General features: G+C 42.1%; 1 protein-coding gene across 1 annotated transcript; it reads left to right on the top strand.

Moving 5' to 3' along the window:
- Positions 1–9777: 9777 nt before the first annotated feature.
- On the top strand, positions 9778–17149 carry LOC137288091 (ras-related and estrogen-regulated growth inhibitor-like protein). The gene is made up of 4 exons (XM_067820468.1): positions 9778–9903; positions 12463–12519; positions 13511–13587; positions 16377–17149. Exons 1-4 carry the CDS (start codon positions 9840–9842, stop codon positions 16848–16850), a joined length of 672 nt encoding a protein of 223 aa, XP_067676569.1. The 5' UTR covers positions 9778–9839; the 3' UTR covers positions 16851–17149.
- The last annotated feature ends 3480 nt before the right edge of the window (positions 17150–20629 follow it).

The raw sequence follows: 20629 nt of genomic DNA on the forward strand, positions 1-20629 counted from the left end.
ACATTGTACTGTACGGTTGTACAGTACAAAACATGCAGTGTAATTAATAACAGTTCAGTATTCGGCACAGCATCAACATCAGAATACAACACCAAACCATACAGTATAGAGTAGAAAAGAATACACACAACATTGTGTAATAAAAAGAAGAATAGAATACATATCAGGAACGTGAAACACAGAACTATACTACTGCGCTCATTATAGAACACAGAACAGTATCTCACAGAACAATACAGAATTGCGGAACGCAAAACTGTATAATACAAAACGATACAGTTCTACAATACAGTACAATTTAGAACCGTACAATACAGCACAATACAACGGTCAGTGATGCCAGTGTATACATGTGTTTACATTATGGTAGGCTGTCAGTGTATACATGTATTTACATTTATGTACATATTACATCATTTACGTCATGGGAAGCTGCCAATGTATAATGTGTTTACATCATGGAAAGTTGCCAGTGTATGCATACGTTTACATCATGGGAAGCTGTCAGTGTATACATGTATTTACATATTACATCCTTTACATCGTGGGAAGCTGTCAGTGTATACATGTGTTTACATCATGGGAAGCTGTGCATACATGTGTTTACATCATGCCAAACTGTCGGTACATACATGTGCTTCACTTGAACTTTACCAGTAAGATCGATATTATTTACGCTGCTCAACATCCCTCTGTCGAAACTACCCAGGCACCTTCCTCTAAACTCTCACTAATTAGCTCCAACAGCAGTATCGGTGACGTCAGAGCGCGTACACCACCTGACCCGGGAAAGTGTTGTCAATGAGCAGCCTGACACCTCCAAGCTGTTGACAAACGGCTTATTGAAACAACGATTCTTCTCTACAAGCTGTGCCTTGTTCACGTAAACATTGACCGTGTGTCGTAGAGACATAACCTCTGTCCAACTTTACCTCAGACTTCGTATTTGCCCGATAATCCTTCAACGGAACGTCTTTGAGTTTGAAGAACATCGAAGTCTTGTAACGTGAATGCATCTCAATGTTGTTCATGAACGTATGAACTATGCACTGGCGATGGATGTGTGCTTCTCCCACTCTGTGGTGCCAACACAGGTTTTGTGAGGCTGGAACTCTAGGCTTGGCATAGGGGTGTTAGCAAATGATCACTGACAGTTGAGTTTATAGAATGAATGACACATTGTACCGAATGCTGTCGGGGTGGGGCGTAATGACGTCAAAGAAAGAGCAAAGAATTATCAAGGTATGGAGCCATACATGGAGCCTGTCAGTGTATACATGTATTTACATCATGGGAAGCTGTCAGTGTATACACGTGTTTACATCATGGGAAGCTGTCAGTGTATACATGTATTTACATTTATGTACGTATTACATCATTTACATCATGGGAAGCTGTCAGTGTATACACGTGTTTACATCATGGGAAGCTGTCAGTGTATACATGTATTTACATTTATGTACGTATTACATCATTTACATCATGGGAAGCTGTCAGTGTATACATGTATTTACATCATGGGAAGCTGTCAGTGTATACATGTATTTACATCATGGGAAGCTGCCAGTGTATACATGTATTTACATTTATGTACGTATTACATCATTTACATCATGGGAAGCTGTCAGTGTATACATGTGTTTACATCATGGGAAGCTGTCAGTGTATACATGTATTTACATTTATGTACGTATTACATCATTTACATCATGGGAAGCTGTCAGTGTATACATGTGTTTACATCATGGGAAGCTGTCAGTGTATACATGTATTTACATTTATGTACGTATTACATCATTTACATCATGGGAAGCTGTCAGTGTATACATGTATTTACATCGTGGGAAGCTGTCAGTGTATACATGTATTTACATCATGGGAAGCTGCCAGTGTATACATGTATTTACATCATGGGAAGCTGCCAGTGTATACATGTATTTACATCATGGGAAGCTGCCAGTGTATACATGTATTTACATTTATGTACGTATTACATCATTTACATCATGGGAAGCTGCCAGTGTATACACGTGTTTACATCATGGGAAGCTGCCAGTGTATACATGTGTTTACATCATGACTGCGTCAAGCTATGGAGCCATACAGTCGTAAAAGTATCTAAATACATCAGGGTATGGGGTGTTTACAGGACACCGGGTGGTCATTATAGCATACAATAACGTCCGTGTATCTCGGTTTTCTTATATCCACAGCATAGACTCCATATTAGTTCAGTTTTAGGTTTGAAACTATTTGTCTTTCAAGTGAAGCTTCGTGCTTCAAAAAGTTGTGTTTGTTCAAATGAAGGTTGATGCAGTAACAATATAAAATAACACGAAAAGGGTATTCGGTAAACGATACAAAGAATTTTAATCATATTACACAAAACCACTTCACAAGGCCAAAACTATATTCGAATACATGTATGCAAGCACCATGTATTCCTGTTTAGAAGTTCTGTTTCTGAATATTTTCTTCGTGGTGTCTAAGTGATAGCTGGTTGGGGAGGGGGAGAAGAGGGGGGGGGGGGGGGGGGGGCATTTCTACCTTCTCTACATGCCGTCTTCATGTACGTGTGTGTTTTGGATGGGCATTGCATTCCTACCTTCTCTACATGGAGTCTTTATGTACGTGTGTTTGGGGTGGGCATTCCTACCTTCTCTAATGACGTCTTCATGTACGTGTGTGTTTGGGAAGGGCATTCATACCACCTCTACATGCATTCACACCACAGCAAGCTCAGAATAGCACGGGCTTTGTTCATTCTGTTTAATGGTCCAATGGCACAGGTTTCTTCTAGCAGACATAATTCCGTCTATCTTGAAATGCGTTCCTTGATGGTGTCACGGTGTGAAATTTGAAGAACACATTAAACATGCAAAACCTTGCTTAAACACACGCTGGTCTATATACTACGAGAATAACATACATATCATGTAGACGGCACGTAGTCCGCCGATTGTCTTCACACGCTCGACATGATTCAAGCACCCAATGCAGTTGGGGCAATATTTGTTACAGGGACTTGGATGCGTGTAGCGGACAAACAGTGATCATTGTGCTTCAGTCCTGGGGAGGGGGGGGCGGTTGGGGGTTTGGGGTTGGGAGAGAAAAAACAGACGGGGAGCAAAAGGTGGGACTGAGTCACTGAGTCCACAATACAGTTCATTCTATCATACTATCACTGCACTAAACTTGTTATTCTGGGTGGGATATGTCAGAAGGTTTAGCGAAAGTTTCAGTGGATGAAAGTTATTAATTATTATAATGCGCTATCATTGGATGAAACTTGTTAATTATAATGTGCAATCAATGGATGAAAGTTATTAGATATGATAATGCGCGATCAATGGATGAAACTTGAAAATTATAAATAACTCATTGACTATATTTATGTGCAGTGACTGGATGGAACGTATTATTTTTCACTATGTGACATCAAATGGTAAAACGCAAGGCTGTCCTAGAAGTTAGTTTAAGTGTTTGAAAAGTGAATGTGGAGGAGATCGCTCTTAGGAGTTTCTCTGTCACCATAAAGCACAGACGGTCACAGACCTTCAAGCTTCACCTGTCCTTTGAAACGTTATTTTCAACACATATGTTAAAGCGCATTTAGGTTGGAAGGTCGCAGAGGGTGATAGACATTTCACAAATATTTTCATTCTGGGAGAGATGTTTCGCAAATCTCAAACACCAAATTTAGATCAGCGCTTGAAGCCATTCTTCCAGAGGCCGTGCCTTCAGTCAAGTTGTGTCGTTGCGAGACAACGGCTTTAAGGCCGTGTCGGTCGTCACCTTTAGTGTATTGAGAGTGATCATATCACACTCGCCTGACCCAGTGGGATGTTGCTTCAAGCCGTGGCTCAGTGCTCGTGACAAATATCAACAGTCAACTCTAAACATAAAGAGCACAATGGACAGATAACTGGCATTTTTGGCTTCTCTAGGGGTTAATTAAGACCTGTAAAAATGGTGAAAAAGTTTGTCCCAAAATAGGTCACGTGCCTTGCCTTTTTCATGTCTTTGTTGACACGTGTTTTGTGTTGCAAACTGTAACATGTAGAAACAGAGATGTCACATGCTGTCATGTGTGTGTACTGGTCGTAACTATAGGCGACCGAGATGGAAACGTATATCACTTACAGTATATGATAAGGATTTCAGATAAAGGTGGAGATGAAACGTATATCACTTACTGTATATGATAAGGATTTCAGATAAAGGTGGAGATGAAACGTATATCACTTACTGTATATGATAAGGATTTCAGATAAAGGTGGAGATGAAACGTATATCACTTACTGTATATGATAAGGATTTCAGATAAAGGTGGAGATGAAACGTATATCACTTACAGTTTACGATAGGAATTTTGATGTATATCAGGATATAAAAATGCCTTAGTACAAGACGGGAAGGAACTTATGAAAACTATACATCCATATGTAAAATTCATCTTCTCCAAATCATCAAATACCTGCAAATCATAAGAAGGAGTTGACGAGTATGTCCACCCTCTAAACAACCACTGTGTTGGACATACGGATCATACAGTATTCGTCATCAGTAATATTGTGTTGAAGGCACATGCAGTCAGCATGGCGTGTTAGCGAGACAGTGATCAAACGAGCTCGGTTTTCTTTGTTAAGATTGCACTCATCCCAATTCCTGGTATATCACGATACCCTCCTCCTAGTTGATGCCTTGGATACGATCAACCCCTAGGTTGCAATATCAAGTTTAATGCTCCATCACTTCCAGATGTAGAAGCGTGTAGGTATGGTGAAATATGATCAAAACTACTACAGCAGTGTCTAACATCACTACAGCAGTGTCTAACAACGCCATAACAGTGTCTAACATCGCTACAGCAGTGTCTAACATCACTACAACAGTGTCTAACATCACTACAACAGTGTCTAACAACGCTACAGCAGTGTCTGACAACGCTACAGCAGTGTTTAACATCACTACAACAGTGTCTAACAACGCCATAACAGTGTCTAACATCGCTACAGCAGTGTCTAGCATCATTACAGCAGTGTCTAACATCACTACAGCAGTGTCTAACATCACTACAACAGTGTCTAACAACGCTACAGCAGTGTCTAACAACGCTACAGCAGTATCTAACATCACTACAACAGTGTCTACCATCACTACAACAGTGTCTAACAATGCTACAGCAGTGCCTAACATCACTACAGCAGTGTCTAACATCACTACAACAGTGTCTAACAACGCTACAGCAGTGTCTAACATCACTACAGCAGTGTTTAACATCACTTCAACAGTGTCTAACAACGCTACAACAGTGTCTAACATCACTCAGAGCCATTACAGCAGTGTTGAACAACACTTAGAGCAAGTACAGCAGTGTCGAACATCACTCAGAGCAAGTACAGTATTTTCGAACATCACTAGGAGCTATTACAGCAGTGTCTAACATCACTACAGCAGCGTCTAACATCACTCAGAGCTATTACAGCAGTGTCGAACAACACTTAGAGCAAGTACAGTAGTGTCGAACATCACTCAGAGCAACTACAGCACAGTCTAACAACACTCAGAGCAACTACAGCAGTGTCGAACAACACTCAGAGCAACTACAGCAGTGTCGATCATCACTCAGAGCAGCTACAGCAGTGTCGAACCGCACCTAAAACACACTACGCTAAGTCGGTAGTCAACCTGTCTCACTCCCTGTAGTCACCTTCAATGTATCCACGTCACTTGCAATGCATAAACTGTTTACTTGTCGTGTTCTTTTCCTTTTTCCTAATTCATGACGTCAGCAGTGGCATTTCTTCTGGTACTGTCGGCTGGGTCGTCCCGGACTAGGCGAAACAGTCAAACAGTCATGCATTATGCAATGCTCCCAGTAAACTGAGTGAACAAGGTGATCTTCCAGCCTCCTTAACCTTGCCGCCGGGTCTGGCTCCCGACCGGCTTAAGGTATCGACTTCACGGCGTTCAAGGCTAACCTCGCTCCTCCGTAAACCTATAGCTATCCATGTACGTATGGAGGGATTCAAGGCTCTGCCATTTCAAAGAAGTGACTCAAATTGTTGGTCTTTTTATGAGGTGGCTTTTGTGGTGAGGTCTGTGTCATGCAATTTGATTTGAGTCAAGGTCAGGTGGAATCCTTCTTTAGCAGCTCGTGGTTATTGACAGAACGTAGAAAGGTAAATCTACGGTGTTTCGAGAGAAATATTTACGAAGATATCCCGTATCTACGTAATCTCTTCTTGCCTCTATATATGTGCATTCGTTCAGTCAGTGTGTGTTTGTGTGCGTGCGCACGCATACGTTCGTGCGTGTGTTAGATTTACAATTTGATTTGTTTAAAACATTGTTGAAAGGATGGGATCAAATACATCAAATACACCTTTCTGTCTAACCTTTTGCACTTCAAGATGCTTCGAATTCTTCTTATTATTATTTATTAAACCCGTTGCTTCGAAATCAGTTCTCTGGGCATGGACTTGTATGCACCAGCAAATCTAAAAAATCTAATCTTTTATTAGTATCTCTTCAAACAATATCAAGTACTGCCCTCCTTTCATCTGATTTTCAATGCAGCGATCATATTAAACGTTCTGCAATACTGAGTAACGTAAACGTGATCCTAAATCCCCACAATCAGTGTGTATCGGGTAAAAGTTGTCCCACTGCCTATACATGCAGTGCGTATCGGGTAAAATTTGTCTTTGAGTTTATTGGGTAAAATTTGTCTCAGTGCCTACATGCACTCTGTATTGGGTGAAATTTCTCCCACTGCCTACATGCCGTCTGTAACGGTTAGATTTTTGTCCAAATACCTACAGACAATGCGTAACGAGTAGATTTTGTGCCAATGCCAAAATGCAGTGTGCATCAGGTAAAGTTTGTCCAATGCCAACATGCAGTGTGTATCGGGTAAATTATATCCCAATACCTACACGCAACGTTGCAAACTCCCGCCTGCCCGACCGTCCCGGACGGTCTGTTTTGCAACCGGACGGTCAGTATAAAAAAGTTGCACACCCGATGGCCATGGACGAATCTGACTTTTGAGTATAAAGACTAAAGCCTTAACTGAAACAGAATTGAAAACATTAAGCAGTTTCCCTCCTCTTATTTACCGTCTTAGTATTTTTCTTAAAGGTCACGTGCAACGTAAAACACAACTTTGCAGGTTCTGATGCCTTTCAATATGCACTTGCCGAAACAAATCATCAAAAATGCCAATTCATCCAATAAGCTGAAAAAAACGAGCGATGGGGGAAAAAAGTTATTTCAACAGCTGTGAATAGGTTCGCCGAGCTTGAAACACTATGCATGTCCAGAGTATGGGGTCGTGAGCAGTAGTCTAACCTTGGTTGTGTACACAAACAAGTAAATAATCTATTCATTACCTAAAAATCATGTTGATTGTGATAAGCAGCCTCTGTCACGGAGAAAACTCTGTCTGATATATTGACACCTATATGTCTGCCTGTCTGTCTGCTATAGACAATATGCAAAGCACAGCTTCAATCATTGATCACATGCAATTTGAATTAACACCCATCGGGCTTGTAAGCCATAAAGTAAGCCGGCTAAGTGTATAGGCAAATGAGCCCACCAATGAAAAGGTTTCGTTACACTTAAGTGCACACCCAACGGGTCTGACTGGGTTCGGCATCCCAGGTCTTTCGTTTCGAGCGTGGTGGACCCAAATACAAATAATTGCACTTTTGATTTGTACGCTTATAATTGTGTTTATTTGCTTTTTCATAATCAGTAATGCATATTATGTGTCATGAATAAGTGATGTTTGTGCTTTAATTATGTTTGATTTTATAGTTGCGTGTGACCTTTAAACAAGGAAATTCTGGCAACTTTCCAATCGATCTGGTAACTTTTTAGAGGTGAGGCTAAGGCAGAGACTAAGGCTGAAATATTGGGGAGTTTACAACACTGCTATATGCAGCGTCTATCGGGTAGATTTGGTCCCAATACCTGTGTGCAACGTGTAACTGGTAGATTTGGTCCCAGTATCTATATGCGGTGTCTAACGAGTAGATTTTGTCCCAATGTCTATATGCAGGGTGTAACGGGTAGATTGTCTACCAACACCTACATGCAGTGTGTAATGCGTGCATTTTGTCCCAGTACCTATATGCAGTGTGCAACGGGTAGATTTTGTCCCAGTGAGTATATGCAGGGTGTAACGGGTAGGTTTGGTCCCAATACCTATGTGCAGAGTGTAATGGGTTGATTTTGTCCCAGTGTCTATTTGCAGTAGTAACGGGTAGATTTGGTCCCAATATCTATATGCAGTGTGTAACGGGTAGATTTTGACCAAATGCCTACATGTAGTGTGTAACGGGTAGATTTTGCCCCAATACCTACATGAAGTGCGTAATGCGTTCATTTTGTCCCAATGTCTATATGCAGTGTGTAATGGGTACATTTTGATCGTGTATCTACATGCAGTGTGTAATGGGTACATTTTGATCGTGTATCTACATGCAGTGTGTAATGGGTACATTTTGATCGTGTATCTACATGCAGTGTGTAATGGGTACATTTTGATCGTGTATCTACATGCAGTGTGTAACGGGTACATTTTGATCGTGTATCTACATGCAGTGTGTAACGGGCTTCCGGGTAGACGGTTTCCACCTTCTGGGAGTGTGTAACGAAGAAGGCGATGTAGATTCAAAAGGGGTGTTGCAAATGTCAGTATGAGGATGGACTGATTGAAGATCGATTACACGGCTGGAATATATTATAGCGGTTATTTTGTTTATCAAAAGAGAATCTATGTCTACTGTGTCTGGTAGGGAAGTGCGATAAAGACTATTAGATGCGTTATTAGAAAGGTTTTAGAGCTTGCTCAGAGTAAGCGTTGGTCTTAATACGGGATCAAAGCGCAAACGAATGTTGTGGAGGAAACTGCAATTAAGGTCAGGGTACTTTTTCACACTACGCGATGTTCATCTTGCTCTCTCGTGTATACCTCGGGTCAAAAACTCCGTTCAGTACTCGAATACTGCTCAAACAGAAAAAAATACCCACCTCACTCATACACACCCACACAGCGGTTATTTGGGGGATAGTGGTGTTTCAGATGAGCCAAATTACAGTGTCTGTCATTGGTCACCTTGTTCCATGCTTGTGAGGTATGACGTATGACCGGTGTAGGGACTAGCACGAAACTACAGTGAGGGTGAGAGTGACAAAAGGTCCAACTGAAGGGGAGGCATCAGTTAACCCATTTGGATAAACCTTTCTCAGCGTTATCTTCTCATTCATTCCATAATTAGGTTACAGTTTTAAGAAAAACTGGGTCAAGATAAACGATTTCTGGAAACCTTACAAGGTCTTGCAATGTTTTTTTCTTACCATTTTAGCCATGTTTATACGACAAACCGTCGGTGTTTGTAAAATGTCGAATATGACATTCCCTTCTAAACATTTCTAAGACCTTGACGTTGTATACAAACGACCAATAGTCTGTGTGGGCTCGCGAACACCTTTAATGGCATCTACATCGATTCAAAACACTTTTATTGAAATCCCTTAATACCATTGGCGCAAAATATGCCTGTATGAGCGAAAGATATGAATCTAAAAATGATTGGGTTAATCCCGAGGTCCGTCAGGCAAATGTACAGGGATTCTTTTCACTTTGCCGAGCGCCGAGTTCGTGTAGGAAGGTCAGGGTGGTGTTTGTTTGTGTCACGTGATCACAGGTTCGTAAACAAGTACGATTTATCCGTGCCGGACGTTGAAACCTGCGTCAGTTTCGCTCGAGTCTTGCTGTGAAGGGGACACATTTCGTAGGATACGCACAGTGCTGGGAGTTCAAAATGAAAACAACTGTAGGGAGTTTACGTATTGTGGTCCTTGGCGCGAGAAAGGTTGGGAAATCAGGTAAGTTTGGAACATTTCAACTGATTAATATCATCTACATTGAACATAGCTGTGTATAATTTCCAACTGAATCTGCAAGTTGAGTCACAGTTGGCTCACTGACTACAAAAATAAGTAAAGTAGGTTTATTCAGATTCGAACATTAGGCACCCTATCTGTTCATTTGTATATACATATATATATATGATAATGACTCCCTTGACTCCATGCTTCATTGTTGGGATATATATTCCCCAGGGCAATTGCTAATAATTGAGTGGGTGAATTGGGCTTTAAGGCGCACTTAGCAATATCCTAGTAATATCCGGACGGGTAACACCAGAAATGGGCTTCACACATTGAGGTTTCGAACCCTGGTCTTCGGCGTGACGTATGGACGCTTTGACTACTTGGCTACCCCGTTGCCAATAAGGACACTATGACTACTCTACTCTATTGTTGTTACCAGACACAATTTGCATTTGCCCAGCCGACTGCGTATTTGTAACAACAGATGCCAAGTATGATTACCAAATGCACATTTCATCAACATTAGCCCGGTAGCAGAACTTCTGTGTTAATGGTACAACGCATGCCAACTGAACTAAACTAGTTCAAGGGCGCTAATGTCCATCACTTGGCAACACGCCGCCTGGAGAATGATTGCACGTGATTCCACGTATCCCGATAGACTAAAAGTTTTCTATTAAAGATCACGAAATACATATTTCGTGTACCTGGATCATTGCTCCCTCACACCTGACCATTACATCAACTAGCCATAGACGTCTAGTGTTTGTTTACACATGATTTGGCGCCCCAGGACTAGAAGTGTTCCGGCTAGAGCCACATGTACATTTATCTTTAACAGAGATACCGCTTTTTGAAACAAACAGTCTCTAAAGTAAGAACAAGCGTATAGTCTGGTGATCAGGCTGCTGGTAGCCACGCAGCAGAACCTACGTTACATCAATATGCCCAGGAAGCGGTGACAATAATATGTATGACAGTAGCACTACTACAAGTGCCCCTTGCAACTGGTCCCTGTACTCACTATTACCTGGGGCGGTGGGGTAGCCTAGTGGTTAAAGGTTATCACGCCGTGTTCGATTCCCCACATCACATTGTGTGAAGCCTGTTTCCAATGTTCCCGGTCGTGATATTGTTGGAATATTGCTAATAAAACTCACACACAAAGTATCTAGTGAGTGAGTGAGTTTTACGCCACACTCAGCAATATTCCAGCTATATGGCGGCGGTCTCTAAATAATCGAGTCTAGACCAGACAATCCAGTGATCAACAACATGAGCATCGATCTGCGCAATTGGGAACCGATGACATGTGTCAACCAAGTCAGCGAGCCTGACCACCCGATCCCGTTAGTCGCCTCTTACGTCAAGCTGAGTCGCCTTTTATGGCAAGCATGAGTTGCTGAAGGCCTATTCTACCCCGGGACCTTCACGGGTCCACAAAGTAAGTAGCAGCTCGGCGTCCTGGTGCTCACGGGCACGTGGTATGTAGACACGTCCTGGTGCTCACGGGCACGGGGTATGTAGACACGTCCTGGTGTTCACGGGCACGTGGTATGTAGACACATCCTGGTGCTCACGGGCACGGGGTATGTAGACACGTCCTGGTGTTCACGGGCACGTGGTATGTAGACACATCCTGGTGCTCACGGGCACGGGGTATGTAGACACGTCCTGGTGTTCACGGGCACGGGGTATGTAGACACGTCCTGGTGCTCACGGGCACGTGGTATGTAGACACGTCCTGGTGCTCACGGGCACGGGATATGTAGACACGTCCTGGTGTTCACGGGCACGTGGTATGTAGACACGTCCTGGTGTTCACGGGCACGTGGTATGTAGACACGTCCTGGTGTTCACGGGCACGTGGTATGTAGACACGTCCTGGTGTTCACGGGCACGTGGTATGTAGACACGTCCTGGTGTTCACGGGCACGGGGTATGTAGACACGTCCTGGTGTTCACGGGCACGGGGTATGTAGACACGTCTTGGCATCAGCGCCTGACTCACAGGTATGAAAACAAATGTTCAGTATGCAATAGTCGTTATACTTAACGCTTTTGTGTGAATCCAGCACATTTACTAGTTTCTAGATAAATGTCAAATGAAATACTCGATATTTAAATCTAAAACACAAATAATCGTTTTCTCTATCAGGTGAATTTACACAATTTCACAATAGAATTTACTTAGTGTGGTGGTTTTAGACCATTTGCATGCGAGTCATGGGATCGACCCCGAGACTTTTTATGTATATTATGTCACCAGCCATGTTTCAACTGGGTGATCCGTGATCCAACTTGATGACACACATGACACGTTTCGTCTTGATTAAACTTTTCTGCCTCTCGAGAGTTACATTCAGCTACAAACTGTACAGTTTACCTTGATAAAACATGTATTTTTCATTTCATTTCAGCAATACCAAGTAAGGGCTATTGGAATTCGGGAAATAATTTCAGTTTAAGTTATTTCATTTTTTTGTTTTCCTTCTACATACAGCACAACCATGCTATGATTATTGTCACAACTCCGTCTTCCTATTCCAGCCATCACTGTCCGCTATCTGACCAAGCGTTATATCGGGGAATACAGTTCCGGTTCAGGTAACACTGGGTCACGCTTCATTTGCCCTTCATTACGTCACTGTATCATTATGGTCTGCACTGAGGGCTAGACAGAAATCCTGTTTCTAAATCTACATGTCAGAATTACTTCACTGTGAATTCAGTGAGCGAAATAGTTTCCAAAGAATGCTAGCTAGCTGGCCACGCTATGCCTGAAACCTACTAGACCACACAATCTTTCACTAGCCCGAAATCTGACAGACACGGGTTTCGTCATTGAGCTGTCACTACGATGAACATATTGATCAGGCTATATTCAAAAATATATTATGATTTAAAAAGTCCTAGAGATATATTTTCCAAACGAACGCATCAAAATTCACTAGCCATTCAGGTAAGTGACTGTGGACATTTATTGACCTTGGAGTTTTGCTAGCCTCGGGTATCGGGCTAGTGGCTATTTCGCATACTGCTTTGAATGGGTCTTGTAAAATCAGAATCCAAACTGAATAATTGGAGTCTCCGAACTGATACCACTGTTATATGGTATTTGACTGTGGGAGAGGCCTTCGTCTTTGTTGAGTTCTGGTCCCGAATTGGTCCCAGCTCGTTCTGTGGCTAGCTATTGTCAACTGCGGCCTGAAACAATATTCATTGATTCAAACTATTTCTTAAACTGTCCACACAGTTACTGATTAAAATATACACTGGAAGCCCAGGTAAAAACCCAAAGTCAGACAGAATTGGCTCCCGGTCAAACATCTCTTGACCCAAGGCCTCTCACTATATGCTGCACAAGCCCAAACTACCACGCAGTCCTGAAACCGCGGTACATTGTTCGTGCAATGACTTGCTAGGTGTTCCAAGAGAAAAGCTGTCGTTGTCGATGCAGGTGTCTTGTTTAATAGAGACGACGAAGGCTAACTTGTATAGGTGTCTTTTAACTGTAGTCAATTCTTAAATGATGGACCAGATGGTAATTGATGAATTTTTTAAAATCGGAGTTTACAATTGCATTTATTTACGACAGACTTCGAGTACACGACCGTGGTTAACATCGGGGATGAACCGGTCAAGTTGGAGATTCTGGACACTTCCGACAGCCAGGTGAGGTCACGTGGGCGATGACAGGTTTCAGATTTTTGTGAAAAGGTTATGCAATGCAAACGATATGTTATGAGTCAATGATGAACACTCCTTGTATACCGTAATACTGCCAACAGACTGGATGATGAACACTCCTTGTATACCGTAATACTGCCAACAGAGTGGATGATGAACACTCCTTGTATACCGTAATACTGCCAACAGAGTGGATGATGAACACTCCTTGTATACCGTAATACTGCCAATAGACTGGATGATGAACACTCACTGTGAACTGCAATACTGGCTGACTGACCCGTAAGTTCTTACCAAGGTGTTGCCATGTTGAATCAATCACCTAGACTGTTTAGGAAAAGTTTTCTTCACTGACATGTCTGCCGGAATATGGCAACAACAGCAGTCTTGCCCTAATACGTAGCCTAGTTCATAATCAACAAAGAAGACCTTTACTACAACCTCTGGAAAACTCGAAAATACACGTTCAAGGCTGACGCCCCACCCCCTCACAAATTATAGTCTTGAAAAGGCAATAAATAGGGGATACTTGTTTATCTGATCCGGAGACATTCTACAGACTGTCGTTTTCGTCTCTCATCATCAAGGTGTGTCTAGACGGAAAAAAACCTCCCCAACTTTCCCAGCTGCGGTAGTCAACAAATGTCAGATAGAAATGTTTAAATGTCACCTGGCAGTTATATCACTTACAAAATGTCAGTCACCGGTTCAGATTTCAAAAACGAATTGTCTGTCTAAGTTCCTGTTTACAACCTCATCAGAGACTCGGTAGTGGGATAGCCTGGTTGTTGGAGCGTTCGCTCGTCGCGCGGAAAACCGGGTCGACTCCCCACATGGGCACAATGTGTGAAGCCTATTTCCGGTGTCCCCCGAAGTGATATTGCTGGAATATTGCTAAAAGCGGCGTAAACGCAAACTCACTCACTCACCAGAGCGACGTTTTAGTACAGGACTCTCTCGCCAGGAAGGACCTGACCACAGGTATTTGTTAAGTGGGGGACTCTCTGTCCAGCAGGCAGTAAATGTACTGACTACTGAAACTTCATTGCTGCAGAATTTCCCCGCAGGTGCATCCCTGAATCCAGTTTTGATGTTTTGTTCCATAAAAATACGAGTCAGTCTTGGGGATTTTGTTATACCTTATACTTTTTGAGGATCCCAAGAAAAATGACACGTGTCCCCTACGGTTGTTGCTGGATGACCGAGCGTTCGGTGCTTATCATGTCAACTATTAGTTTGTCAGAGCCAGGTGCAATTACAGTACTTCTTTTGTTTGTTAGTTGTTTGATCTAAGCAGCTTTCCGTGCCGTCTGTACCAGACATTCCAGTGACTGACACCATGAGCATCGATCTTCGCTGTTTGGATACGATGACCTGCAACAACGCATAGCCACCCAACACTGTTAGCCCCGCTTACTACAAGCACTGTCCTGGCCCTTCACAAAACATTACAATGTCCCATCTTATAGCTGCAGAACTGCTAACATGGTGTCAAGCACCACTACCTTACGCACTGTGTGACATCTGTGAATGCCATGACGTATGGGTTAAAATGTCCAGCAAACATAAAACCAACGACAAATTTCCTCCAGTCTGCAGTCTTTCACGGACACACTCATGGGTAAGCCGGAGTAATCGCACCTCCACACCAAGGAACATGTGATTTGGTGTATATCCTCTAGACATTAACTGACCACGTTTGTATTGTCTTTTGACCTCTCGTCTCTGGTCACACGTTATAGCAAATAACCTCTCCAATGCATCACAAGATCACACATAAACCTGTTTATCCCACACCAGGTTTGGATGGAAGCCTGGGATTGTCCTCTAAGAACTATGTTTGTTTTCTTGCGTTCCGAGCCAACAACGCTGTTTGCACAAGTCGCCCCAGAGCCAAATTCAATTTACACTTGTTTGTAATATTGATGCACTTGGAAAGCTTAAGCCATTTCTCACAAAGAAACCATCCGCTGGAAACCTGATTTAGAATCACGACCGGTATGCATCACAAAGTTATAACAGATTCGAGTTATTCCCCTGCCCAAAATAGGGCAAACTTCTTCCTATACCATTGCTACTGTATTATTGTAAATATCAATAAAACATCTTGGATTTGCCAAAGGATGTAGGATGAAAAGGATTTAGGAAATATTATTTCCGTTTTTCATCTGTTTAGCAAACTTCGTTTTGTTGATATTGGACACCGTTACTTTTTGTGCACAAACAAGTAATCTGCTTGCACCTAGTTCGGCCTTTGTGCATTGTGACGAGTGCACGAACTCAACCCGATGCATTTACATGCTTTCAGTGCTTTTGGCTTTTGATTTGGATATTTGTGACCAATTGACAGACGAGTGAAGAAGTGACTGTTATTTTGTTTTCTACCACGCCAAATAAAGTAAAACTTTGGTTGACTGAACCAACCCAACGAACAGACATCGATAAATCCGTGGGAATACATTTGACGAGTAGCAACTCAAGAAATTTTACACTTGTTTAAACGAGCGGCGAGTGGTTAATATGAAGACAAGGTTCAGCAATTTCCCGGTGACCCAGAACATCAAAAATGTGTTTCGCTAAGCTATAATGGCTCTATTCATTGGTTTACCGCACCGGTTGTCATGAGCGGAAAGGTATTGCATAATTTAGTTAAAAATAAATTTGCCAACTGGTGTGTACACAGGCTAAATAATTTCAAACAAAGCAATAGAAAACAGGTGCAATATGTCGATCATCAAAGAAGGTTTGTGTGTCATGTAATGTTTGTATTACAGGACGGTTTGACGGAATCCACACTGAGGAGGTACCAGGCAGACGCCTTCATTGTCGTCTACAGCATTGCTGATGACTCAGCCACCGTCACCGTCCAAAGTGAGTTGGAGAAAATACACAGAGGGCGGCAAACTCAGCGCAGTGCCGTAATCATACTTGGCAACAAGCTCGATCTAGAGCACTTCCGACAAGTGGAAGCAGACGACATCCGACCGCTTGCTCAAAAGTACCAGTGTCGCCATGTTGAAATATCCGCCGCCGAAGACTTTTCGAGCGTATGTTCTGTTTTCGAAGGACTTTTGTCAGAAGCGTTTGAGGCGCAGAAACAAAGGTCGAAAAATGTGAAGAGGAGGCGGAGTATTTTAGGGAATATGTCGAGAAAGTTGGGCAACATGTTTAAAAGGAAGAGCTTAGAAGATCTTCTCCTAAAAAGGCGTCTTTCCCCATCCAGGCAAAGTGCAAGACGTTCATTGTGAGACAGTGGTTATACGAAACATTTATACGAGTTTAAATAGACAAAACAATTTTTCAGGGAAAAGGCGAACTAAAGCAGATTGATGTGACTTTGAGTATTCATCCCTAAGAAACATCATACCATGCACACAATGCTGCCTCATGATATGGAACATTGAGCATGAGCAGGAAACGATTTGTAACCAGTAACTCTATCGGTCGGTGACCGTTCACTCCACACCGCTGAAAAACCGCTTGACTCACTGTCGGTGTGACATGGAACCACAGATACACGTCTGATGACACAGTCACGATTGTTTGGGTAGGTATTGCGTGTGAATTATTACATCACAAGATGGGAACATGCATTTCATATTCATTCCATGATGTTGCATGTGTACACGTGTATACATGTACCCGAACTCGTCAATGATGTTGTTGAAACTGGTGAACTCGTCAATGATGTTGTTGAAACGGGTGAACTCGTCAATAACGCTGTTGAAACTGGTGACCGTATGCTATTCAGACAATACCCGTGTTCACAGCCTTTTTTTCAGGCTGGGTTTGCTTTCAACGTAAAATGAGTAAAACTGAAACACATTTCCAAGCGGCACCAAACATCCCTACCTACTTATTCCTTTGCTGTTGCCACTTTACCGATGTTTTCCGTTTGTTTTACAGGACACATGTGCAGACTGGCTGCCCAACTGGTAGAGATTCCCATGACGTCATATCCGGTCAACAGTATTAAACGGAGATTGTAGCAGTAGATAACAACTGTCCGTATGACACTGTAGGCGGAATATATATAGTGATCCTTCTCTGAGGCTTACAACGTTTTGACAGTTCTCATAACAGCGAGAAAAACCCCTCCCTCTCGTTGAATTGTTAGAACTGTCGTCGTATTTGTGATGCCATCAACAAGCTACACCATTGTTGCTGTCTGTTTTGTGCATGTATATATATACCGTTACATATTTCAAACGAGATTTGTATATACGAAGTGCAATAAAAAGTGCAAACAAGAGGGAAATATGTTTAATAAACACAATGTCCATGATATTTGCTATTACATTTATGATGTACCATGCGGCCTCCTATCGAATGAGGAACATTACCTATCGAATGATGAACATTACCCAACCTAATGCATTTCACTGACACATATTCAACTGATGAACTTGCATCTGAGTCAAGTGACAGATATATCTGTGAAGGTTGTGCAATAAGCATGCTACAGTTCTCTCTCTCTCTCTCTCTCTCTCTCTCTCACACACACACACACGCACACACACACGGGCGCGCAAGATTATGATTTGTGTCGGTTTTAGCTTGTCTTGTAAATATGCAGTTCCAGTGAAAGGGTTTTGCGTTGTGTCTAAAAAGAAGGCATGACATTAATATCTCTGGACATCAACGAATAAATGCAATGTCTCATCAAGTTTCCAGTATATAATGCATGTGTCTCGCCATGTATGATACAAAGATAACTACGTTTGCCCTCTATTACACGTTTGCCATGAGACATGTTTTACCACCCTGCACATTAAATCAGGTTAAATCACATGACATGTCTGTGAGTTGCAAAAGGCATGTCGTTGTCCATCCCTGGCACTCCACGCAAGGTGTACAGCTCGACCCCTTGCTTTTTCACACCTGCATCGACGTGATGCACGTATTAATTTATTTGATATAGTTCAGGACTTCTAAAGATATTGAAAAAGACCATAATACATAACAATATCAATTTGTTAGAAAAAATTTACAACACAATGTTAAAACGGAAATGACAATAAGCATCGGGAGAGGCCATATCATATCATAGCATATTAACCAAAGTCAGTTACGCTCGATGGATTGGACTTCAGTGAACTAGCACTGTTACACATACACGCACACGCAGTGCACGTGGCTATAACCCACCCAACCTCCCCACCCGGCGTTATGCCCTGATTTACCCCATCTCGAACTACCAAGTTGAATCAGACCAGCTGATCAGCTGTCAGTAATATATTTTTCAGATGGTTTACTGAAGTAGCAAGTGGATTGGAAGGAATCGTTTCATCTCTACATCACTGACATTAAATGTAATTCCATAAACAAAGCCATGTATTGGTGATCATTACTGGCTTCAGATGGCGCACCAGGTCACCTTGCCATTGGATCAAATTGCAACTTCTATCATTTCCATCGGGATGTTCTATCCTTGGACATTATCTGGAAACCGATATCCACGCGCTACGCACCCTATACATTGAACTCCATTTCCGGCTAAGACACAGATTCGGAGACATTGCCCTGTGACACTGCCCTTTGGCTTCAGACATGGTGACATGTAACTGATAATGAAAGTACCATGTCCTATTGCCAACACTGATCCGGGGGATGGTCGTGGGTGGTGGCGCGGGAATGATGAGCGAGGGATGATGTACGTGAACTGGGGAGCGGGTCAGTGAACTGCAGGAGATCCTAACCCCCAGGAAAGATCTCACCTTGACCTCGGTCAATGACATTGTCTACGGTCGTAATTCTGCAAATGATAATGGTATGAGAGGCGACCAGGCGAAACTACCATTATAGGACATATTTAATTTATAACAGCCCACGGGGTGTTGATATCACAGGGTGACTTTTTACATCATAACTGTATCCCCACTTTGATAAACGATCTCAGGTCAAACGAGTTGTCGCCCCTTAGCAATAGCGTGGTTTAGTTTAACACTAGGTATCTGTGAAAAAATCATTTTGTGTTGAGTCCATATTTTTTCAGTGTTTCTTAGAGGAGTTTCATAAACCTTGCGTAAAATACATTTTGCTAATGTCACGAGTTTAATTTATCTACACGCAATGAATCCTTGTAGCAAGATAGTCCCAGTGCGAGTGATATAGCATCACCACAACAACTTGTAGTTGACTCTCAGTGTACATAGTTGTTAGAAATTATGATTTAAAGTCAATACACTGACATATGGATGTGTTCGGTGTATTGAGTCATGTTTATAGACTATTTTGGCTATGGAATCGTCTCATCTAATTTCAATACCTTCAGGTGAACAGACTTCGGTCTGAACATAGTCTCATGTAAACCACCGTAATATCAACATTAGTCTCTTGTACATTTTTGCAGTATCAATATTCGTCTCTTGTATACCATTGCAGTCACAACATTAGCGTCGTGTGTGCCATTGTAGTCTCAACATTAGTTTCTTATCTTACCTCACACATGAATGTCGCTTGGCTAAACGCTATTTTATTATTTTCAATGTATACCCCGCTTACAGGCGATGTATTATTTTCAATGTACACTGCTGGGAATTCCGAACTCTTGTGGTGCTTCACGGTAGTACCTCTTTGCCTCGAATACCATTGAATCAGGCATGAAGCACGGAAATTACCGATATTTACCTTGCAGTCGCAGGGCGAGGGGAACATAAACAAACCTCGAGGGTACATGAGCCCATGGACCCCGAGAGACCAGTGAACAACTTATATTGTATACCACTGCACGTTCAACATCAGTGTCCCTTGTATATCACTGCAGTCTCAACATTAGTGAATTATTGCAGTCTAAACATTAGTAGTCTCAACATTATTCTTTTGTATACCATTGCAATATCAAAATTAGTCATTTGTATGCCATTGTAGTCTCAACATTATTGTCTTGTATATCACTGAACTCTCAACATTAGTGAATTATTGCAGTCTAAACATTAGTGCAGTATCAAAATTAGTCTCTTGTATGCCATTGTAGTCTCAACATTAGTGTCTTGTACACGAAAGCAGTCCCAACATTAGTCTCTTG

Source organism: Haliotis asinina, chromosome 6, assembly GCF_037392515.1.
Source record: "Haliotis asinina isolate JCU_RB_2024 chromosome 6, JCU_Hal_asi_v2, whole genome shotgun sequence".
Lineage (NCBI taxonomy): Eukaryota > Metazoa > Mollusca > Gastropoda > Lepetellida > Haliotidae > Haliotis > Haliotis asinina.

Bases quoted from the DNA above. Each gene is read 5' to 3' on its own strand.
- LOC137288091 (XM_067820468.1), top strand. From the start codon at position 9,840: ATGAAAACAACTGTAGGGAGTTTACGTATTGTGGTCCTTGGCGCGAGA. The intron at 9,904-12,462 runs GTAAGTTTGGAA...TTCCTATTCCAG, and splicing joins GAGAAAGGTTGGGAAATCAG to CCATCACTGTCCGCTATCTG. The intron at 13,588-16,376 runs GTGAGGTCACGT...TTTGTATTACAG, and splicing joins TGGACACTTCCGACAGCCAG to GACGGTTTGACGGAATCCAC.